This window comes from Cheilinus undulatus, linkage group 16, assembly GCF_018320785.1.
Source record: "Cheilinus undulatus linkage group 16, ASM1832078v1, whole genome shotgun sequence".
Taxonomy (NCBI): Eukaryota; Metazoa; Chordata; class Actinopteri; order Labriformes; family Labridae; genus Cheilinus; species Cheilinus undulatus.
The window spans coordinates 35,875,745-35,901,218 of record NC_054880.1 but is presented as its reverse complement, the minus strand read 5'-3'; the positions used below and the strand labels follow the sequence as shown (position 1 = coordinate 35,901,218).

At 38.7% G+C, this 25,474-nt stretch overlaps 1 protein-coding gene across 1 annotated transcript; it reads left to right on the top strand.

The window, feature by feature from the left end:
• The first annotated feature begins 2,500 nt into the window (after nt 1-2,500).
• On the top strand, nt 2,501-24,203 carry ndrg1a (N-myc downstream regulated 1a). Its single transcript, XM_041809069.1, has 16 exons — nt 2,501-2,642; nt 8,788-8,862; nt 9,293-9,328; nt 13,762-13,867; nt 16,043-16,163; nt 16,492-16,554; nt 16,655-16,715; nt 18,271-18,357; nt 18,498-18,554; nt 18,679-18,782; nt 18,912-18,968; nt 19,070-19,121; nt 21,086-21,133; nt 21,576-21,611; nt 21,927-21,978; nt 22,786-24,203. The coding sequence occupies exons 2-16, from the start codon at nt 8,806-8,808 to the stop codon at nt 23,016-23,018; spliced, it is 1,170 nt and encodes a 389-aa protein (XP_041665003.1). The 5' UTR covers nt 2,501-2,642; nt 8,788-8,805; the 3' UTR covers nt 23,019-24,203.
• The last annotated feature ends 1,271 nt before the right edge of the window (nt 24,204-25,474 follow it).

The window sequence follows — 25,474 nt, the reverse complement described above, 5'->3', positions numbered from 1 at the left end:
CCAACTTTGCTCCAGTTATTATCCATCTTTTTCTCTGATTTATTGCCTTTACTGTCTTGGGTTTGAGCAACGTTATTGTAGGTAACTAAAACTAACTAAATAACTAAAAACTAAAACTAAATTTAAAAAAAAAAAAAAATTTTAGTTAACTGAAAATAAATAAAAAATAAGTTTAACAAATAAAATGAAAACTAACAAAAACTGTATTGTGTGCTTACTAAACCAACCAAAATGAAATAAAATTGGGGAGAAAATCTCTTTAGTTTTAATCTTTGACAGCAGTGAAGTGACTGACATGAATACCCAAGCCTGGAGAGTGTAAAATTGCCTGATTTGGAGATAACTTTACAATGGTAATTGTAAGTCTTCAGTGGTAAACAAACATTAAAACTGACTAATTACAGTAAAAAGTGAAGAACTTTTTTGGGTTTTGCCCCTGGCAGGTATCCCACATTGCCACTTAAGCTAATGGTAACACTAAAACTGATAAAAACTAAACTAAAACAAGGCATTTTTACAAAATAAAAACTAAACAAAACTAACAAACCAGCAGTAAGAACTAACTAAAACTAAACTGAAATTTGAAACAAAAGGTAAAAAATTTATAAAAAGTTAAAACTAATGAAAAATCTCGAACTATTATAACTTATTATAAATATATAACAGTAGTGTTTCCAAATAAACTCAGTTTAATCAAGACTGACAATATTACTGTGTATTTAACTTTACTATAGAGGTGTGACTTTACCTGAATGACCTGGTTGGGTATCTATTCTCTTGCTATCATTGCAAATGAGAAAAGGTCAGATTTAACTGCACAACTCTTCAGTAGCTACTTAGTTCTTAGAGTTAACTTTAAATTCTTTTCACTTTTACTTGAGCATAAATTTATCAACTAGTACTTCTACTTAAGTTGGGTTTAATTAGAGTAACTTTACTTTTACTTGAGTACAGTGGTGTGCGGGGGGGGGTTGCTCCCGCTCGTGGCCCAATTGTTGAAAAACGCGCTCTAAAGCACCTTCTTGGGAGCCAAAATGCGTGTTCAAGTGCCCCCTTTGGAGCCACCACGTGCTAAAGTGCCCTCTTGGGAGCCAAAACACACGCTAAAGTGCCCTCTTGGGAGCCAAAACACACGCTAAAGTGCCCTCAAGGGCCAAAACACGTGCTAAAGTGCCCTCTTTGGAGCCAAAACGCACGCTAAAGTGCCCTCTTGGGAGCCAAAACACATGTTAAAGTGCCCTCCTGGTTGGCAAAACACACTAAACTGTCCTCTTGGGTGGAAAAAAAACATTAAACTGCCCCCTTGGCTGGTTAAAGCATGACAAACCACCCACTTGGGTGGCAAAAAGGCGTGTTTAAGTGCCCTCCTTATTGGCAAAACACACTTAACTGCCCTCTTGGGTGAAGAAAACACACTCAACTCCAGAAGACCATTAGGACCAAGAAATACTATGAAACATTACTGTTGCATTGACATTTATGTTGGGCCCTTTTTTTTAACTATATTGAGCCAGAACTATATCTCACAGAACCAGTTCGGATTATCTGGTGCTAATATGGTGTTAAAATGCACTAGAATACAGGAAATGGCATCTATTTAATTGAAAACGTTCTGGGGGAAGACCCCCAGACCCCCTAGGGATTTATTTATTTGTTTCTGTGTTCTTCTGCTGATCCTAACTACAAACTAACTTGAGTAGTCTGTCTAGTTAGTCTGTTTTAAGGCTATATAATGCGCCATTTGTATAACATACAAACATGTGTAAAGAGCCCTGTAAAAAACACAAAACTTAGTGCCCTCTTCAGTGGCGAGAACGCGCAGTATGTGCCCTTTTTTTTCTTTTCACCCCTGCCCTTGAAAAAGTCTGTGCACGCCACTGCTGGAGTACAATAGTCTGGTACTTTTAAGTGATAATATTTTCAGTAATATAAGGGCAAAAAAGTCAACCAGCATTTCTCAGATCATCTCCACAGCCTTCTGTCTATTTAATAGAGCAGGGGATTTCTCTGTTATACCAGAATAATTACCGTTTAACCATGAAAGTAAACTGTCAAGTGTCACACTATTAGCCAAACAAAAGAGTGTTGCAAAACACTGAAATCTGATATATCTACCTTCTAGAAAACTCCTGAGTCAGCACAGTTTGAACAAAAAAAAGCCACCACACCCCACTAGTAGTATTCCTAAAAGAAAAGACAGCAAAAGTTAGCCCTAGAACAGCACTGTTCATAGAGTTAATAAAGCCAAAGAGGCCACGACAATCATTAAACACGTGATACATACAGTATTAAAACACTATCGTAGCATATTATAAATGTATTTTCGAGTATATCCCATGAAGCGCTGTCACCAGCTTCCTCATCATGCAACCGCTGGAAAGAGTCAAGCTGTGCTATCACTCCGCCACAGCTGCTGTTGCCCAATAGAGAGCGCGGAGAGGGAAAGTGGGCCGGACCGCACGCCCCCCAGGCTTTATAAAATTCCCCCATACATCCGCCTTGCTACGCACGTTATAAACAAAGCAACGCTACTGTCACTGTAACAAATAGTTCTGTTTGGGAAGAAGGAAGCAGAAAAGTTTCGTGGACTTTTTTTTTGGTGGGAGTTTTCATCACAGGACAATCAGAAATAAAACCAAAAGGTAGGTTTCTGCCTCAGGCACTTTTTTAAAGAAAATTATAAGAAACTGGGCGCGTACTTTTACAGTTGTCTCTCTGCATGTCTGAACATGTTCTTGTTTGGCAGTACAGCACTGCTTTAATACACAAGTTACAATTCCGGGTAGTATTTTGTATTTTTTCTATCAAAAATCGGTGAACTAACAGAGAAAAAAAGCACAAACCGGCGATTTAAGAGATTTTATATTTCTTGTGTATTCAAAAATGTACTAAGAAGCGTTATTACAGGCACAGTTTGAGGAGCTGTCTTTATGATGAGAATGTTTTTACGTACGTTTTCATATGTATGGAGTAGCATGTAAACAGGTGGGGTAACCTGATCTTAGATCAACATGCTTTTCACACGTGACACAGACTGGAGGCACACACATACACAAAAGCTTACAGAGAGAAGCAGGAAGCAGAAGAAGTGTAAAAATTGCATTAAGTAAATTTTGCACAAAAAAAAAAAAAATTCAAGAAAGCAAAAGTGTGCACAAGTTTGCAGAAAATTAGAGTTATAGTTCAATTTGGTAAATTAAAATCCTAAAAATATTGTTTAACGAGAGACATTTTTTCCAGTCTTGCAACTTTAAGCCCCTTTTTTTTGCCATGAAACTCCAGCCTGCAGCTCTTTTTATTTTACAGCCAATTCCAATGTTTATGACTTAATTTTTGGTGGTAGACAAGGATCAGCCAAGCCAAGAACAACAGCACCAACAGTAATTTTTGTGGGTGATGATCCCCTCAAAACCACCCTGATGCCCCCACCTTCCACTTTACAGCAGCAACAACATTTGATATCTTTTACAATCTCAAAATGTAGGTCTGTGTCAGCTTAGTCCAGCAGTCCTGCTGCTGCTGTGCTGATATTTCAGAACCAGGGATTTGACAGATTAAGTGAGTTCCCAAAGATTAGGGAAGCAATCATTGTTTCTGCAGATGGACGCCTGTGGATTTAAACTATATGGAGGCATTGCAGGGAGTGCATCCTGGCCTTGATTCTCCCTAAAAAAAATTAGGCTGGCTGTCCTGAACTAATCAGTCCATATGTTTTTCTGTCGCGCAGAGACAGAGTTGGAGCTCCCTGGTTGTTTTGTAACTTGGATGTTCTGGTTTAAAGTAGCGTGTCATATCTCTGGATTCATTTGAGGGGGAAATTTCAGGCCTGTGTTGTTGTTGTTTTCCATCTGAAGATCAAATTATACAGCTGTGGAGTGGAAACGCTGGGTATGCTTTTCAGGAAACCTCACTAATCACGAGAAACATGTTTTTATCCAAGTCTGAATGACAAATGTCACATGACTTTTAGCAAGCAAAGCATGCTTATTTCTAAATCTAGTTCAAGAAATAGCAAAACTATCCCAGCCATTTTTTCACCAGAGAGCATCCAGTCTGCATTCTGATCTCAAGCCACAAATTTTGTCTCATCCCTGCCTATATCCTCCCTCTGTTTCCTGTTCTTGATTGCACAAGAGATTTTCACTTCTGCCAGCCCAAAGTGCTTTCAGTGCATAGTTTTTGTTTTGTTCCCCCAAAGCGTGACACACTCTTGAAAAACACACATTTACATAGACAAGTTTCAATAAGGAAAAAGCATGTAGGAACTGGTTTGACTTGGTTAAAGACAACATGCGACTGTTGCCAATGACACCCGGCCAGTTTGGAGCAGAGCCAGTTTAAAGAAAGCCCCCCTGCTGCAGCCGCAACACAAAATCCCTGTGAGAAAAAGGAGAGAAACACCACTTTACCTTGTACATTTATTATCTGAAGCAAGAAGAGGGAATCTTTTTTAAGTGTAGATTCTGATTTAACTATTCATATATTTGAATGTAGCTATGTTTCCTTCAAGGGTGCGACAAAATATTGATAAAGCAATATATCATCATCCTGACTCGTGATAGTTACCATATGGCAGGTCCAAATATTGACATTTTAATAATATATGCTGCTCTTATCAAGTGTCCTGGCAAGTTGTCCCACCAGGTCTCTACTTTATGGCACCTTACGTTTGCACAGTTGATATGAATACAGTCAATGTGGCTGAAAGTTAATTGGCCAAAAGCAGAAGTTGTTCTAAAAAAGGAGGAAGTAGAAGAAACAATGTTGGTTTAATGGAAAGAAGGTATGAAGCTCAATAAGATGAAGAGACACCAAATAGCAGTGAGTTAAAACAACAATCCTGCATGTTACCTTTTATTTTTAGGATTATTTTTTGAGCTTTGGGCTCTATTTTGATAGGACAGCAGAAGAGGGATAGGGAATATAATCTTTATAATAGTATGTCAAAGAGTACAGTTTAGAGCTGCCCTCTTTGTAAAGGCTTTTCTTTGATCATGAGTTGGATCTATACAGTCAGAATCAGCATTATGGGCCAAGTATGCTTATGCAACAAGGAATTTGACTCTGGTCAGCTCTGCTCTCAGTGTGCAGGAATTAAGCATTAGATACTATAAATAAATCAACGGAAAAAGTATAGAGAATTAATATTTGAATATGTACAAGCTCATGTAGGTATTATTTCTAATACATACAAGTCCGTTTGTATTGATAGTGTGGTTGCAAGAAGTGCAACGGCTGCAAGGATGCTGACTAGACATGATCGGAGTAAAGTAAAGACTGATTGATGGAAATATGGGGAAAGAGAGAGGGCAAAGACATCAACTGGATCATATGACCAGTGCTTCTGGGAGCTTTGTAGGGGTATTTCATAATCTTTAGTACTGGCATTGTGTTGAATCATCAAATATAGCCTATCAGTTGTTGCAGAATCGCTGTGTCATATGATCATTATCATGGGCCAATTAACAGGTATTGTATGCAACATATTGCATGGTATTGTATATCCTATGGTATGGGTTGGTGTATGTTAGTGTTTTAAATTGTATGGTGTCATATTGTGCAGATTTTTTGCATATTCGATCATGTAATACCGAATTGTATCGCATGTGGTATTGTATCTTGTATTGTACACAGTGTATCCTATGTATAAGCTTAAAAGGTTAATTATTGGCATCAGCTGGGTATTGTTTAATATCTTATTGCATTGTGTATTGTATCAAAATGTATTGTGTTTTGTATTCAACTAGGCTATATTGTATCTAGAGATGGGCTGATCCACTTATTTCAGTCCTGCTCTGATTTTGTAAATCATAATTGATATTTTTATTGTGCTGGTATGTGGTATGTGTGTAAAGTTAGACAAACCTCAAATAAACTTAAACAGGTTACAAAAATAGAAAACACCTCTTCAAATTAATTGAAAACAATGATTATCATGAGGCTATTGCAGTGTAGAGCAACACATTTGATGTGCGAGCTGCTACTGAAAGAACTAAGCATCCTTTTGTTGGCATTCACAATAAAAGCACTTGAGGAAAACAACAACTGCAGACTTTAATTGTGAAGGCTTTGTCATAAGTATTCTCTACAGCTGCTTCTCTGACCTCACTGACTACTAAATCATCATGGACTAATGATTTAGGAAATCATCTAATTGGGATTTTTTTCCCTCTAACATTGTAATTTCGATTTAATGTGCAGTTATTTTTTAAAATTCCTCATCTTCTGTATTTGTCTATAAATATAAGCAATGAAACAATATCAGATTGTAAAACTAGGGCTGAATATTTTCGACAAAAGTATCTTATAGTGAATATTTTGACTAGAAGTGCAAATTCAGTATGAATTGTTGTCTTGAAGGGAGTGATCATTTTTATGTGATTTTCATTTCGATTAAGAAAACCATACAGAAATGAGAAAGTAGGCTAGGTTTTTGTAAACTATTCTTACAGAAATGACACTTGAATGATTGTACGATGTGTAGGGCATAGCACCTCTGCTGCAAGAAGTTTTAAACTTGTATTTTGACACATTTCAGGTTAATGCGATAAGAAAGTTGCAGAAAGTTATATTGCAACTTAATCTAAATTTCAATCAACTTTCCAGTCCTATTATAAACTTAAAATGAGGGAGTTAAAAGTTAAAACACATCTTTAACAGTTGTTTATGTCATTGAAATACGAGTCGCTGCAGCTCATATTAAAGCCACAGACAGGGCGACAGAGTACGAATGCTTCATGTTCCTGTTATTACAGACAAACTTAGGAAGGAGAGTACACAACTTTTATCTCATTACTGTGATTCACATTAATCACATGGGCAGAAAGAGGGGACGTTTGGGTTGTTGTCTGGCTGCTGTTTAGTGTCCAGGTTAAATTTGATTATGAGTGGGCTCAGACTGAGCTGCTGTCACATATCTCTCTGCTATGCTAGCAGCAGTTTACCGAAAAATACATGCAGCGGTCTGGTGCATACATGGCCCAGTGAAAATGTCTGAATTTGGATCGAGGTGGGTCGATGCCAGCAGTCCAATGTCCAATATAAAAATAGCATAAATATTGAACCCAAATTGTAGAGTATTGTATTGCACAGTGCATTGTACTGAAATGCATTGTATATCTTATAAAGTATTGTGTTATATCATGTTAGTTTGATTCCCAACCCAAATATATTCCAATTAATTTGCTAATCAAATGAACTAATTATAAGACTACGTCTGTGTCAAGAATTTCACAAATGTTGCTTAAGAAATGTAAAGAAAGCCCCCCCTCCTATGTCACAACCAGGGTTCAGGATCATCTGGGGTTAAACTAACACCCCCTCTCCTACCTGTTCTTTGGCCAGGTAAAACATCAGCTCAGCAAGCGGCCGGTTAGAGGCACACGGCTGGTGTAAACAGCAGGTGACCTAGTTGTCACAGCCAGGCGCTCCCTCTCTACTGCCAGCATGCTAACAGACTAACAGGTGGTGGCGAGAGCAGAGGAAGTCTGCTGTCTAGTTTCTCTGCTAATAAGCTCTCTGGGAGCACCATGTTTGCAAACAGACTTGAAAATAGGCTTATAGGATTCCCCGACCATGTTGATGCATGCACTTATTTTTCCTACTTTCTTGTCTGTGAAGTCGTTTCATTTCTTAGATTGTGTAACTTCTCTGTCATGTCTCTGGAATCTCAACGGGGGCTGACTCCTTGCCCTCCTCAACAAAGCTCCCGCAGTGCGATGGCGGCCATGTTTTTGAAGGGCCTCAGCAGAAAAATGAGCCTGTTGTTTGATACTCCTCTTCCTCTGTCTTATTGTGAGATCTGGCTGGCTCCAGTCTCTGTTCCATGAGTCAGAGATGCATGTGTGTCCAGGGTGTTTTTTGCCGGACCACCATCATTGATGGGTTTAAATGCAATGCATCACTTCCTCTTAAAGACCACCTTGCTCTGACAGCCATAGTTCAGTCCTGTAGTTCTATGTTGATACATTTTATTTAGACAAACAGGAAGACAAGAAAGAGCACAAAACAGATGGAAAAAGTCTGGAGGGAGCAAACATAGCGACTACAACCGAGCTGAAACCAAGACAAACAGAGAAAAGAGAGAGTGAGAAAACAAGCAGAGGCATGAAAAGAGGCTGGGATGTATCGATGGGAACCAGGGTGTCCATTGCTTCCTGTGTCTGGGTCAGTGAAGGCTGCCTCTCAGAAACCACCGGTGCCAGTGGACAAAGGGCCCTCTAAACTGGCTAATGTAATTTGCATGCAGAGCTGCTGCCTCAAACACAGCATCATGACCACCAGGCTTGTCTTCTCACTCCCTTCTTTTTTTCTGTCTTTTCATTCTCTTGTCTGTTTTCTTTGTTTTCCTCTCATTCATGACCTTTTTGTTTCTACCCACTGTTTGAGCTACTACCAGGGAGGGGCTGTGTGAAGTATCTCCCATAAAGTAACATAGTTCATGACTTTCTCTGTCGTGGGCGGTTCAGGTGTGGCCCCATTATGTGGTCGCATGTTCACACAGATCACAGATCCAGTCACTGCATGTTCCTGTGCCTTTACAGTTGGGTGTGTGTACCTGAGTGTGCTCACGTCTGTAATTCAGGTCTCTTTTTTTAAGGGCTTTGTGCAGATAAGACTCACACCCACCTGAAAGCTCAGTCTGTCATTTTATTATACTCCTGTCTCAGCGTTGCCACACCTTTAGATGATCTAAATTCACTGAAAGAGCCTTATCTTTCATTTCGATTTCTCTAACACAGTCTGAAGCAGCCATTGGCTAACTTTCCTTTCCTCTTTGGCCTGCAGGCTCTGCAGTTCTTTGACATGGAAGACATTCAGGTTGTTGAGTCCAAACCCCTGCTGGTCGACAAGGAACTACCGGTATGTATTCACAACGCAGCCAAGACAAATAACATTTGAAAAGAGTATTCAGAGATCAGTTTTGACATGCACTTGTATTGAAGGTTAGCTTTACATGATTTATATCTGACAAGCTGCTTGTGTGGTTCTTAAGTAAATTTGCAGTTAAATCAGCCATCTACACAGGCAAATGTAGTTTATATTTATAGTTTGCAGGTTGGACGTGGATGAGTTATTTTTGACTCATTGCAAATCCTGTAAGAATTGTTGTACTGTCACTTGAACGAGTGTTCAGCCTCTGGTGTAACACAAAGTTCTGCAAAGATCACTGATCATTAGTCCTTTGTAGCAAATGTTACTCCCATACCACAGAGGTGAAAATACATCTAGTCACTAGATGATACAATCAGGATATTTAGTAATTACACTAAACTGATATCTTCTGTTCCAGGGTCTGAGAGAGGCCGTGCTGCAGCTTGTTGTCAAGGTACGTTCACAGACACAAGAACAAAGGGACTAATTTTCGTTCTGACAAGTTTAAACAGAATTATTATAAACGGATTGTGTGCATTTTAGTCTATATCTGGTTATTTTAGCTTCTTGGTACCATCTAGTGGATAATGAGAAGAAATAAGTCCTATTAACATAGTTGGTACAATGACCTTTCATCCACCTATTAAGAGTGAAATCAAATTGGGTCTCCTCTATTTCAGTCTGCTACTGAAGGTAATGCACGCATGCACAGGATTTGTTAGACTCCATAGCCAGGGTGCACACATGAATATAAACAGTTGTAATGTCATCTGAGTAGCAGCTTGTATCCCTTGATTTATAATCATTTTAATGGGTATAGTCTTTATATAGAAGTGGATATACTATATGGAGACAGAAAAATCCCAAGTATACCCTGAACTGCACCACTGTGTGGTAGCACATATATTGTGGTTGGTATTAGGGTGCTGCTGAGTGTGGGGGCCCGTCAGCACCTTGGACAGCAACTTACTCTCACAGTCCAGTTTTAAAGGTATAACACCATATGTTTTCTTAAAGGTACAGTGCCAGATCTTTTTTTCTAAATTTTTAAAATGTGCTGGCATTTTCCTCAAACATACACTCTGTTAGCTTAGAGCGTGTGACGTCTGTTCAGATCTTTTATCAGGCTGACTCAGTCTCATCAAAGAGCTAAAATTACATTTAAAGCTCCACTGACTTACTTCGGTGTCACTCTGCCAGCCGAGATGACCTGAAGGATCCAGGACATGTGATGACATCTCTTCAGTAGTTTAGCCTCCAACAGTCAGAGCTGTAGTATCTATTTAGAAAACAAAAAAAAACCCATCATAATGAATGCAAAAACATAAGCACATGGATGCATTGCTTTCCCAACAGTAGAGTTTCATACATGCATATGCAGGTACTGGGAATAAGAGCTACACGCATACGTCACACTTCAGGATTATCTCACCTGTGTACACCATGCACTTCCATGTGTTCCGAGTGGATGTGTGGGCTGGGTGGAGAACAGGGAAACCTCAGTTGTTTACTCATGCTGTAACTAGGTTACAACCATTCTTAGATGATCCTGTGGAGCAGATCCAGTGCAGCCAGAACTGGTTTGAAAACTACCCATCAGGTGTAAACAGATAGGAAAGGTTACTACTGGGTAGAGCTGTGCTTGTTTTGACTCTGTTGACATTCAAAGAGCTGACTTTTAAGAGTTATTTGTCTTGAGATTTAGAAATGTCTGTTCATTTAAACGCAAGGAAAGGCACATTTGTTATAACGCACACTTCAGCAACAAGGCAATTTAAAGAGCTGCAAGCTGGACTAGCAGCAAAAATCATATATCGGTGTATATTTTTAGAATTTACTTATTTTCATCTTTTGTGAAAGGAAATATCAAATGGTTGTCACAATACCAGAATCATCTTTGATTCTGGTTAAAATTAAACAACACTATAACCTGTGGCAACTACAGCAAAAATAAGAAAAAGTCAGAGTGACCTTATGAGCTGAAGCTTGTTTCTTTTGTTCATCCATAAACTTTAACCTGTATTTTAGGACCTACATTTTGAGTCTGAACTATGTACACAAATATTGATATTGATATTGGTATCGGCGTAAATTAATTTGCACATATTGGATATTGACAGAAACTAAATATCAGGCATAAAACTCAACTTTAGTGAGTTATTGCTTCATTTAACTGCAAAAGTTAAGTGACTGTGACTGCTACACTATGACTTCAAGGTCACTTGAGTAAAAAATTGACCTACCTTTAAGAGAAACTTATCAAACTAAGGTTTTTTTTTCTCATATTCTAATATTAAAATGCTCGTAGAACGCTTAAAACACATTGAAAACATATGTGATTGTGTTGCCTAAGAATTTCTAGGTGTAATAGGGTCTTAATTTGTATGAAAAACTAAATTCAATGTCAGATTTTCTGTATATTCCCTGGTTTCAAAAAGCTAAAACTATTTTCTCCTGATTTATTCCATTAATTTAGCAATCAAAATGATTTTAGTCTTATTTTTAAACAGTACAGAGAGAGCACTGTCTTAAATTTCCCTGATACATTGACATCATTTGTAAAAGTGGGTTGAATTGAATTCTCATTACTGCCAACTTTTGTTTACTTAACTTTTTATTTTTTAGAATATCTATCTTTTTGCAAGAAGTGGTATTTAAGTTTATAGAATATTTTTACAACCTCAGTATATGGAAATCTTATTAATGTACCTGTAATGAATGAATGAGCTTCTGTTGTTATTATACACAAGTATAATAAAATTCTAGACAATGTGCAGGATTAGCTTGCATTTTTTGATCATTAACAATAAATTACAAATAGTAAGTTGTCTATGACTTTTATTTTTCCTGCCATTGTATTAAACAGGTATCAATATAATTTGATATTTACTGATAAAAATGCTCCTAAACTTAATTAACTAGATAAAATTATAATTCTCTATTCAGACTCAACATTTCAAAGAAGTTATTGTGTGACCAGCAGTGGTTCTTACGGTAAACTATCTTTTTACTGAGAAAATCATTCAATCATTCAACTCAAAGTCAACTTTAAGTATTATAATGAACACTAATGCCTTTCCCATTGGTTCCCCAAAGATTGTAAGGGCTGTTGCGAGGCTTCGTTTACTTTGTCTAACCCTCCTGTAAACATAAATTTGCTTTTACTTTACAATCTACAACAATTAGTTGTACAATCCATATCTCTGGTGTTTATGGTAAAGCATTATCATAGATAATATACTATTAAGTTGGGTTGTATGAGATACGTGGCAATAATAGTACCACTATCCTCCAGTGATTTCAGTGAGCATTGCCCCTTCATTGAGATCTCTCCTGCTAGCGTGTCTCTTCTAAAGTCTCTCTCTCCTGTTTTCACTGCTGAGTCTCCATCTGTAGAAGTTCCTCTGTGTACTCTGGCTCATTAAAGTATCCCCTCGTATCCCCAGTAAATGGCACATCATCCTCTCTTGGTTCATTTTTGTGTAGTTTTAGTTTGGTTTCTTGTTGTTTGCTCTGGCGATGCTCACAAACCCAAAACAGCTGTTCTGATACGTTGAGGCAGAAGAACACATAGCTCGTAGCCGAAGCTCCCATTGCAAAATAGTGCCAAACACTTAGGCATTCTGGCTGAAAAATAGAAAGTAAAACTTTATAAATAGAAGCTAAATATTGAAGACAAAGTTACAGGGCAGTAAGAAAATATAAGATATTAAATAATCTTTTTTACAGTAATGAAAGGCAGTTCTGTCCACTGGTTTACTCTTTGATTGGTTGAAATTCCTCTTTAGTGTATTTATAAATTAGGATTTAATTTTTCTGTTCATTACAGTTCATGGATTATGTGAAAGAAAGCTGAGCGGATGTTGTTTTCCACTATGGGATGAGATAATATAGTCTGAACGGCTGTCTGAGTTCTAAGATTAAAGTTTATTCTGAAAATATTTTATTAAATATTGCTGAATAATAACAGCAGCCCATTCATTCGGCTTGTTTTCCCATTGATAACACGCTCATCCTTACTCATGTCAACATCCCCGTAGCCAATAGCCCTCTGTCTGACATTGGCTGATCCAATTTAGGGATCTCTTCATCTTCAGTTAGCTTGTTTTGACCAACCTGCAAGGCACCATGGGAGGCCAAGGGCTTAGGACAGCTGGTAAGCAGTGGGGGTATAAAACTGAGCTCTCAGAGCACAGCTAAACAATTTCAGAGGCTTAACCAACATTTGGATTTATAGCTCAGGGGAGCTACTGTGAAAACACTTTCGGTGCAGCGAGCAGCGTCAAACCCGACTCCTGGCATCATGGTTCTGGAGGATTCTGATGTGGAGATGATAGTTGCTGAGATTGAAATCAGCGTGAGTAGACTTTAACACGTTTGTGTTGTGGCATTTCAGAGGATTTGGTGGTTTTATTCTCCCAGTTTAACATTTGTCATTAATGGATTCATAGTTCTCCTATATCCGTTTTGTGCCTGGAGTGGAAAGCGCTTGATTATTTATTTTTTTTTTTTTTTAAAGGAAAAAGTCTAAATTTTGATGGTAAGAGGATTTCTACAAACAATTGGATTAGGAAATAATGAAACATTTCGTTAATGCCTCATTTAAATCAGCAAATCGTGTTAAACAATGGCAGTTTCCATCTTTTCCAATAAAATGACAATAAAGAGAAAGCATTAAACATCACAAAAACAACAGAAATCAATTAAAGCAGAGCTTAAGTAGATGTATATCAGACTAAGAGTCAAATAATTTGTTTGATAAAGTGTTGTAGTGAAGAAGTCTTTCAAAGCTGAAATCATGCATATCTTGACTATGAATTTGGGGTCAAAATGAATCATTATCTGCACATTTTATGCTAACTTTGGCCTTTTTTTTTGCCTCCGTAGGAGCATGATGTGGAGACTCCTTTTGGAAGAGTCCACTGTACAATGAAGGGGGTTCCCAAAGGGGACAGACCAGTGATCCTCACCTACCATGACATTGGACTGAATCGTAAGCCTGCCTCATTTTTCAAAACATCAGTCATTATAGCTGGAGAACTAAGTGTTTTTAACACTGTATGAAGCAGTATAGCTAAAGCTCCTGTAGCTATATGAATCACATTTCTGCAGTGGTTTCCAAGCTTTTTCCTCTCTCATATCGAAGAAATGCTAAGTCCTCCCAGGACCTACTGGGGAATATTGCATATCATTTTAAGTTGTTTTTGTTGACAGAATCCCAACATGATAGACCCACATACACTGGTTCCTGAAAAAAGATAAACCATATATTAATTCAACGGTTTATAAGAGCTGCTCTAGAAGAAATGATACTGATAATAGAGAGGATCAGTTCATTTTTAAGAAAAACCTCTAAATTCTCAAGTTTATAAATTAGTTCATTTAAGAGAAAAAACAAACTAAAATGTTTTGGTTTTTAAAGGCGTAATCATTCATGAACCAAAACTTTGAATGTTTGACATCATAAAGTCAAGGTCATTAATCTTAATACATCCTGTATTTCACAATAATGTAATTTATGATTTGCAAAAACTTGAAATTTTTGAGTTTCTCCTTCAGGGGTGCCTGGACCACAGCATTACTGTGTATCTAAGTTATATGTCACTATAGCCGAAGTCCTTTTAAACAGTTGGGCTGTGGTGTAAATCAGGCGGTTTGGCCTTTTAATAATTTATACTCAACAGCTTTAGAGGTGAGAATAAAAGATAACAGTAGTAAACTGTAATGAAGAGCGAACATCAGTTAATTTGTCAGTAATGGTTTTATTATTCTAAGATTACTTCTTTTATAAGGTATAAGATTTTGGTGCCAGGTTACTCTAACATTAGCCTCAAATAGAAGTGAAATACAACAAAAGTAAAGCATAATGAGCATAAGGCTGGGCAGTCAATCGATATCTATATTAGACTGCATTACGTCCTACTGCAGTTTACACATTGCAAAAGGTGCAATATTTCTTTAACCTGAAATGTGTCAAAACACCAGTTTAACACATTTTTGTAGCAGAGATGTTTTACTCAAAACATCATACAAACATTCAAGTGTAATTTTTTTCTACAATAGTTTACCATAAATCCTACTTTCCTTGTTTTTATGGTTTTCTTAATCAAATTGAAAATAATTAAAAAGATACATTTCATGTATTTTTTGGCCTTAGGTTAATCTAATAATGTGGTGTTTATATTGCTGTCAAAATAATGTGTTAGTTTTGATTTATTTATCAGACAAACATACCACATTAATCTTTTTAAAAGAAAATTAATCACACTAATGTCATACATCTCTGCTTTCTACATGTGTCCACTGTAGCATTGAATACTGGATGATTAAATAAGCTATATGTGTCGTGGTCTTTTGACAGTTATTATTTTATACATCCGAAATATACCGATGCATGATGTGCATTACATCTGTGCTGCAGATATATATATCTAAATGGTATTTTGAAACAGATTTCAAGTTGAAGAAATATTACACCTTCAGGACCCCATATTGTAGTTTAACCTAATTCCAACTGACTGCTCAGCCCTACTTTAGCCACGGACCAAGTTCAGATGGATAGGTTATTAGTGAACTTAAGCCTAATTGTATGTCAGGTCTGCTGTTTATCATGGACATGCCCAGATCATGAGAAAAACATTTATATCTAGTTTACAGTCAAAAGAAAACGTAATAGATAAAGTTTCATAGATCTAACATAGAAATATGAATAGCAGTCTTGTGCCCCTCCACAGGAGGAGGCTGGTTCTCCCAGAAAAGGACCCAAAATGTTTAATAGATGATTCAACGGACTCTTTCACACTGGGAAAATCTGAAAACTGGAGCACGAGTCATTCTAGGCACTTGAATCAAAAGCCTACAGTAACCCTTGTGCTCCACTTTTTTCTTTGCCCATATAAAGGAGATCAATAAATCATCTTGTAAATAGAAAATGTGACCGTCTGACCTTTTTGCACTTCATTCTTTCCAAATCTAGCTCTTAAAAAGCCCTGCTTTATCTAAACTCATCCAACACATTATCTGAGACAGAGCTATCTTGTGAGAAGATGACCCAGCGCACCTACACAAACAAACCCTGCCAGGCCTCATGCTCAGGTTACTTCAGGTCGTCCCTGCCTATCTGCCAAATATCCCTCATCTTCCACCTCTACCTTTCTTTTTTTGCCAGACAAAACCTGCTGGGACACGCTCTTCAACCATGAGGACATGGCCGAGATCATGCAGCACTTCGCTGTGTGTCATGTAGACGCCCCCGGGCAGCAGGAGGGAGCTAACACCTTTTCCACTGGGTGAGCCAGACAAACATGCACACAGAGAATAACACTTTAATGTATGTCAGCCTGTCTGGGAGACTTTGACTGGACAGGTAGATCGGTGCGGATGTTCTCAAGGCGACCTAATTTGACAGGTGTGCTGAGGGCAAAGGTGTTTATCTTGTTCGGCCTAATCTCTGTGCTTTGATGGCTGAACTTTGCCTCCTGTGAGCGCTACTTTAACTGAACACGATATGGAAACAGATAGCAACACAGTGAGGGAGTACAGTTAGCAATAAATCTAAAGACTAGATAATGCAGTAATTGTTAACTAGTAAAATAAACTGTGTGTTTTGTGTCCTAGATATGAGTACCCCTCCATGGACCAGGTCGCTGAAACCCTACCATCGGTCTTGAAGCACTTTGGGTAAATTGAGTTGCAGTTTTCACCTCCACTTTTCCACGTTTAAATCAAAGATATTATCTAACCTGTTGTTCTAACAGTATCCCTGTATGTCTGTCTGCAGGCTGAAGAGTGTTATTGGAATTGGTTTGGGAGCTGGGGCCTACATTCTGACCAGATTTGCTGTAAGTCCCCCCTCCCTGCCTCTCTCACTCAGGATTAATAATTATAAGTTTTAATCATTTAAGGATTAGCAGAAGTGTTTCGTCTTTTTGCTGTTTTTGGCAATAAAACCCGGCTTATTGCTCGAGCCTGCTGAGCCATAAAAAGTCTCAGGAATGTTCCAGATCAGCTGAACACTAACACTGTGCGCAGTAGGACGTCTCACACTATTGACACAAGGCTGACAGAAATACAGCCTTAACTCCTTGCTGTAGCTTTCTCTGCAAAAAGATAATTAAAATGTGTTTAACAGGGAAAATCTATGTGATATTAACATTTATCCAAGCCTTGTTGGTCAGAAATAACAGCAAGGTACAGACAGGTAACACAAAATATGCCACAAAATCAACTGTAAATCTGAAAAATCAGCTTTTGTTTAGATTTCCCATGGCAAAGATACCTTGGTTGAAAGAACATACACAATATAGATAAAAGTATTCAGCCGCCTGACCATCAGATCAACAGGGACAGTTATGATATTGTATTCAAATACACATACTTTAAAATAGAGTTGGCCCCCTTTTGCAGCTATAACAGCCCCCACTCTTCTTGGGAGACTTCCCACAAGATTTTGGGGTGTTTCCGTGGGAATTGGTGCCCATTCAGTCCGTAGAGCATTTATGTGGTCTGGCCTGGCTCTGTTCTAGTTCATCCCAAAGGGGCTAGATAGGGTTAAGGTCAACGCTCTGTGCCATGAAACTCTGAAGCTCTCACTGCACAGTTAGAGTGCTTACATTAATGTCAGTGGAAGTTCAGAACTCTTCAGCACCATGCCCATTTGCAGTTGTTGATCCCACTTTGTGGCTGGGTTACTGTTGTTCCTTCCACATTCTAATAATAGCACTCACAGTTGACTGTGGAATATCCAGCAGGGATGAAATTTCACCAACTGTCTTATTGCTAAGGTGGTATCCATCACAGCACCACACTTGAAGTCACTGAGCTCTTCAGAATGAACCATTTACAATCACAAATGTATGCAAATGGAGAGTGCATGACTAGGTGCTCGATTTATCCACCTGTGGTAACAGGTCTGATTCAGTAATTAACAGGTGTGGCCAGATACTTGTAGTGTATGTTTTTAAAGCTTTCATGAGGAGTTTAAAGATGGTTATGAAATATGCTGAAAACTAATGGTCTCATAGGCTACAGCCATAATAATAAAGACCAATTACATCTACTTTCTCATTTTTAATGCTTGAAAATGCTGCTGGGTGGAAGGTGTCGGGCAAAGTGATTAGCTGCCACTGCTCCAAGATTCTCCATAAGCGATTCTTTTGACTGTTAAAAGTACTTTAAAAAATGTACAGGACAGAAAAAGCAAAGACATTAGAGATACTATTATGTCCACAGGGGGTGCCAAAGCCAACACAACACAAAAGTTCCTCACAAGAGCTTCAATAATAATGAGATTTACAAAGCAAAACTTTACAATACTTTAAAATATTTGCAACTTGGGCCAAGAACTCTTTAATCGGATCTAAATGTGTATTAATGTTCTTGTTGTTTGTGTTTTAGCTGGACTACCCCAACATGGTCGAGGGTCTTGTTCTCATTAACATCAACCCATGTGCTGAGGGATGGATGGACTGGGCTGCACACAAGGTAACACGCACATTAGAATTAAAAAAATCTGTGCATCCTTCATATTTTTGGCTGAAAGTTGTCCAGAGACTGGAAAATTGTGGAAGAGCGTCTAATAGTGCGACAGACACATTAAATGCAGTTTTTGTATGTGATTTCAGATCCATGGTTGGACTCATGCCATGCCTGACATGATCATCAGTCACCTCTTTGGAAAGGTAAACATTCACATTCTTTTTCTGTCGTCTGTACTGGGGCTGTATATTTAGCACATTGTAAAAATTGCTTTTTTAGTTCTTTAAGCCTTTGGTGAGTGAGAGATTATTATTTTGGTCACTACAGGAGGAAATCCACCACAACCAGGACCTGATTGGAACGTACCGCCACAGCATTGTCAACGACATGAACCAGTTTAACCTCCACCTGTTTGTCAAGGCATATGAAAGGTGAAAATACTCAAATGCAGTTCACATGTAGCTCTGGCACAGGCTTCAGTAAAGAAGGTTGCAGAGTTAAAGCTTCACTTGAATTGTATGTTTTGAAGATTTTCTATAACTTTCTGCTCCTCTCTGCAGTCGGAGGGATTTGGAAATTGAGAGGCCGATCCCTGGAAGCAACGTCAGAACCCTCAAGTAAGTTGTAATCAAGCTCTAAACATCCATTTATGCTCCATTTTATATTAAAACAGTATTTTGCCCAGACTGCTGTATAATTGGATGTTTCTCTAACCCAGGTGCCCTTCTCTGCTGGTGGTTGGCGACAGCTCTCCCGCCGTGGATGCTGTGGTGAGTTCAGCCTTTTAAAAACAAGCCTTTGATGCTAATGATTACACCCCCAGCACAGTTAACCAGGCTAACATGTGCTAAATGTGTTTTCCACTCACTTCAGTCAACCGTTTAAGCCCAAAAGATATGCAAGATTTAACGCTGTGGGACATGACTGAGGCAAGAACAAAGTTGGGAACCGAAATGGAGTTACGCAGAGAAGTTTTAATCTGTGACTGCTGCTAGATCAGAGAGGAGCCGCAAATCCCCACACAAATCTCTGACTCATTTTTTAGCATCATTAGCCATAGACAGAAAGTATAAGGGAGGCATTTAATATGAAAACCACACAGTTTGACCGTATTCTAATGTGAGATATTTTAAATGCATTATAATCAAAGCTATTTTATTTATATGGCAATTTCCCAAAACAAGTTACAAGTCACTTAGCAGTCCATATAAATCCAACTATTTAAAAAGAAAATTATTACGCAAATATACAAATAAAAGCAAGTTACTCTGTTTCCGTTTAAATATTTGCATGCTCAAAAGAATAAGAGATAAAGGCACCAAGATGCACCAAGGAACAAACTGTGCTCCTGAGTGGAGATTTGTTCAGCACACTGCTGAAACAGCTTTCCTTTTTTTAAACACAATGACCTAGATTAATTGTGAGTCTAATATTGAGCCTGGCACACACTGAAAGATTTTTAAAATCTTAACAGATGTAGAAAATGTGAGAGAGATCACACATAATAAAGCATTTGATATCAGATATACTGGTGTGGGTTTAATCCTTAATGTCCCTGAAAAGTCACCCAAGTTCTAGGCTTACTTGAAAAGCTTCTGTAACGGCTACGAAGGCATGGATAGCATCAAAGGAACAGTTAGTTTCAAGCATAAAAAAGAGGCAATGACAACATCAGTCTGGAAGGTTTCAACAAACACATACAGACAATAATCAATGTCACACTTCCTCCAGACTTTGCTGCAGCAGCGGGTTCTTTGTTTGGTCCGTGAGCGCAGTGTTTTCGAGCAGCAAAGAAGAATTGATTCCGGTTTATAACATATAGCATAGCTAAATGAAGCAAAATGTAACATATCAGATCAGTGCAAAAACGTGTACTTGACAATACTAATACCCACATTTTCAGCAGTATCAGATGTATTTCTGAAACTGCTGTCAGAATTCAGAACAACTCTATAGCAAATAGTGACATATTTAACCATTTTGTTCTTACAGTGTGTGGTGTGCAATGAGATGACCAACATGGCACACCACACACTAACAGATTCATTCATCAGCAACCACAGCCTCCACTCTCAAAACTCAAAATCTCTGTCTGGTCAAACGCAACTATACAGTAAACAAGCCAGCTGTTAGCAACCTACACTATCCATTGTAGTGCTTCACTCGATTCTGGTTTGTTTTACAGGACACGTTAAACACTCATTATATTGCTTAGCATTTACTGTTGTTGTCATGGCTGTGTTTGTTGTGCTTCCTCTTTTGGTCATAGATCTGCACCATTATTTTGTACTGTGTGCCAGGCTTGAGTCATGTAAAATATAGAGGGCTACATTATTTTCTCAGGAAAAAATACTTACACATGTACAAGACAATATTAGTAAAGATTTATAGTATGCTTTCTGTGGTGCAAACCAGCTTAACCCCATAAGTGAATGGAAAAATAAATAGGACAAATAGCCTGCCTCCTCTCTCTGATCCCTTTCTTGTTTTACTCAGTTATAGTCCAAAAAATCCAGTTTTAAGATCTATTTTTGTGGATAGAGATGTGGAGAAAAGAAGTCACAGGCTGGATTTGAATGTAGGCTTCCCACAGCCTCTTTACATGGGGTGTGCTGACATAACCACAAGGCTAACAGCCAGAAAACCTTAATAAGTGTAAAACTTAGCATCGATATAATTTTTAAGGCCAGATTATATAAAATATTTTGCTGAATATTTTCATTTGTTTCCACAGGTTGAGTGCAACACCAAGCTGGACCCAACAAAGACCACCCTGCTGAAGGTAAAATCCTGTTCCTGTCTCTCCACCTGCCCTATATCCTCATACAGATTATAATAGCCTTCATGGAAACGCATCAGCTGATAAGATTCCACTGACTCAGCAGTTACATGGTGACATATTAACCAGCTGTTTGGAAAGCTAGATGCATCCGTGTGTATGCATTCGGCCCTGCAATCTGCTGCAGCTGACCTACTTTTGCTATTTTACCTGTGGCAACCTTTTATGATCCACAACTAAAAACAAAGAGCTATTAGAGCTAAAAAGAGTACCATTTGTTGGGGTTAAATGGTCGGGGTCTGGAGGAACACTGATTGGAGGTAGCAGGTACAAGGCGTTCAAACAGGATGTGTTAGGTGTAATGGCGCGTGTCCAGGGTTGTGCAAATGTACAAGCGCTAATATGCTAAATGCTAATGATGTTTTTTTCCCTCTCCTCTTTCTAGATGGCTGACTGTGGAGGCATGCCCCAGGTTGACCAGGTGTGTATTAGTCTGTTTGTGTGAAAGAAACAGAAAAAGCTCAACACTAGACAGGGCTGGGTAATCAGGTGGCTGGCTGGATGGCATTAAGAAGGTTGCACTTAAGAGCATTAGCAAGTAGCAGACATGAAGCACAGTTGTCAGGTTGTAATCCTCCGCCTTGTGCAGCACCTGCTCACAGCAGCTGTCATATTTCAGGGCCTGAGCGCTAATCTGCAGGATGACAAACCGAGTCTGTCAGTGTTACGTAAACAAGTGGGATAACTAGTGACAGCAGGAATGATTATCACCTTCTTTTTGTGTTTTTTTCTGCAGCCTGGAAAACTGACAGAAGCTTTCAAGTACTTCATTCAAGGCATGGGATACAGTAAGTATTCAAAACATGCATTGCAAGTATTCACTTTGGGCACATGCACTCCTCAGAAACACTGTGGTGAAACACTGAAAAGGGGAATTCTAGGTGTCACTGTCCTTAAAACTTCTGGTTCTATTGTTCATGCTTTAAAAGGAGAGTTGTCTGCCACCTTGTGGAGAATTTTGGATCAGCTCCATATTCTTCTTCCCCCTCTAGTGTTGGTTAATAAATGACTTGTGTACTCGCTGGGATGTAACTTGCACTCAGTCTGCAGCTCACTGCTGATTTTTTGGACTTCAGAAGAACAAAGTGTGAAAGCACATTAGATAAAGAAAATTAAGACACAACTACGACATAGTTGTTCAGACTTGAGCAATATCAAATTTTGAATGAAAAACACCACTGATTGTATAAAAAATGAACATTGATAGGTGGGAAGTAGAAGGCTGATTATGGAGAACATAACAGAGACCAGCTTATCACCAGTTAATCAGAAAACCCAAATATTGCTAAAGAACTGGGGAAATAATTATAACCCTGAAGATCAACCAAATTAGCAGCATGTTACCATTACATTTTCCTCCCACACTTGTCAAACCATATATGTGGATTGTATAGATGTTTATTTAGGCAAAAAAAAAACCCTTAATCAATGCATGCATTGAAAATAAAGAGACAATAGCATATTAAATAACAATTGCAATATTGGGGAAAAATCGAGTTTCTTATGAGTGAATCTGATTAAACAAACCTATACCTGTGCAGCACTTTAATCATCTCCAGTGCATTTACTAAATCCTCCTCCTCTTCCCTCCTCAGTGCCCTCCGCCAGCATGACCCGCCTGGCCCGCTCCCGCACCGCCTCTGGCTCCAGCATCACATCCTACGAGGGCAACCGCTCACGCTCCCACACCAACGAGGGCAGGCGCAGCCGCAGCCACACAACCGAAAACCAGCAGCACGCTCGCTCCCACACGGACGGCTCCATGGACGGCACGGCTAACAGCAATGTGGACCAAGCTGTGCCCAAGTCCACCGAAGTGTCCTGTTAAATGAAACCTCAACTCTCCAGATGCCCCCCTCCCCTCTGAAAAAAGCCTGTGCAGGTCCCTTCGGTTTGTGCTGCGCTGCCTCCAACTGACACACATTCCTACGCACAAATACACCATCGAGATAGGGGACGTAAAGATGAAAACCTGGGATTGTGAGAATGCACATGAATACTCAGCTGCTGACTTTGTGGTGCAGCTTCCGATTCCGGCTAATGTGTCACTTGGGGCAACGCAGCATCCGGGAATGCCGAAGCAGAGAATGTTGGAGAAAGCTGTGGCTATGAGTACATCAGCTTGTATATTTTATCTCTCATAATCTCTCATGCATATACAAAATGTTTTAATTTCCATCTCTGTGTTCCCTCATCCTCTTTGTATCCATTTTTGACCACATTGACACAGCTTTCTCAAAATGTACCTGACTGTAAATGACTGTTTCCTTTTCTCACTGTAATTTTGTTGATCATTTACTCTTTATTTTTCATGTTTGAAGTTTTGTCATTTGTACGTAGGAGCAGATTTGTAGATGTGGAAAGGATGGGGAGGCACTTGGATTAACAAAACAGGCAGTTTGCCTTGTAACTTTGAAATTTAAGGGACAGACTTCACATGTTTCATTCATATACAGAAAATAATGCTCTTTTATTTTGCCAATGTCCACGTTCCAAAACATTCCCTGTTATTTTAATGATCACCTGCTGGCCTGTGGACTTTTCAGGAATCAAATGATTATTTTTTACTACATTCCAATGAGACTGTATGCTTTGTCATAAATCAAAACCCATTCTGAAGCACAAATTCAAAACCTTTTCCATGCTATGCTTTATCAGTGGATCATGGCTTCAGACAAAACTTTATTTCTGTGATGATTTCTATGCAATCAAGCAAAGGAACAAAGATGTGCCATGGATTTGTTCACTCTGTATACGTGACTCTCCCATGCAGTTGTGGGTCTCAGGGTGAGCGGCGTGATAGCTCCACATGTTAACACAAGGCTAGCCGTAGATCTTACCTGACACCTTCTGCTCCTGTATTTTACTTGCACTACAGCGACTGTTTGCTTTGTAGAACACCTACACAGCTTTGTAAAGATGCGATTCACAAACATCTAATGCTGTAGAAAAGCATTAGAATGACATAACAGTTTGTATTTATTAAAAAATGACAATAAAAATTTGTAACTGATCTTCTCTTGCTTGTTTTTATTGCGTTTTTAAAGTTTTGGTCCTTGGATAAGGTTTTTTATTCCATTTCTGCCTTTTGAATAGTGTATGTAAATAATGAGACATTACAAGCTCCTGTGAGAACTTTACTATTTATAAAACAGATTGAAATTAACACTGAAGCCTCTTACAGATCTTCAAAAGCAAAGTAGACCAATCAGAACACACACTGTTTTAACAGTGCATATAAAAGTATTCTTACTTCTATTGATTTTATAAATCAACCATGGTCAATATAACCTGCAAAAAGATGCAAAAAACCTCTTGAAAGTCAAAGTAAAAACATACTTCTACAAAGTAATGTTTATTAAGTAAAAAAATATGTAATGTAAAATAAGTAACTGCATAAATATTCATCCCCTTTAAATTAACCTTATTTAATCAGTGAATGTGTCTCAAGTGTTTGTAATATAAAGACACCTGTTCCTGCAAGGTCCAGTCACCTGGTTAATCAGTTTTCCTGGCTACCATTACACCACGAATAGAAAGAACACTCCAAGCACCTCAGAGAAAAGGTGATTAAAAAGTCAGGGGATGGATACAAAAAAATGTCCAAGGCACTGGACATCCCCCAGAGTTCAGTTAAATCCATCATCTAGAAATAGAAGGAATACGGCACATGTGTAAATCTGCCTAGATCAGGCTGTCCTCACAAACTGAGCGTGCAAGGAGACTAGTGAGAGAGGCCACCAAGACACCTATGACTACTCTGAAGGAGTTACAAGCTTCAGCAGCTGAGATGGGAGAGACTCTGCATACAACAACTGTTGGCTGAGTTCTTTACCAGTCAAAGCTTTGAGGGAGAGAAAGCCACTGTTGAGGAAAACTCAGACTACATCTTGACTGCAGTTCACCAAAAGGCATGTGGGAGACTCCACGGTCAGGTGGAAGTAAGTTCATTGGTCTGAGGAGACCAAAATGGTGCCTTTTTGCCATCAGACAAGAAGCTATGTTTGGTGGACACCAAACATTGCACATCACCACAAACACACCACCCCCACTGTGAAGCACGGTGGTGGCAGCATCATGCTGTGGGTATGCTTCTCAGCAACCAGTCTTGTAGAGGGTTGAATAACTGTGGCAGAGTATAGGGAAATCCTGGAGGACAATCTTATTCAGTCTGCAAGAGAATTACAGCTTGGGAGAAGATTTATTTTCCAGCAAGACAATGAGCCGAAGCAGACAGCGAAAGCTACACAGAAATGGTTTAAAGACAAGGTGAATGCTGGAGTG

Excerpts from the sequence above, each read along its gene's own strand:
- ndrg1a (XM_041809069.1), top strand. The coding sequence starts at position 8,806 with ATGGAAGACATTCAGGTTGTTGAGTCCAAACCCCTGCTGGTCGACAAG. Across the intron at positions 16,164-16,491 it reads GCTAACACCTTTTCCACTGG|ATATGAGTACCCCTCCATGG; the intron begins GTGAGCCAGACA and ends TTTGTGTCCTAG. Across the intron at positions 16,555-16,654 it reads TCGGTCTTGAAGCACTTTGG|GCTGAAGAGTGTTATTGGAA; the intron begins GTAAATTGAGTT and ends GTCTGTCTGCAG.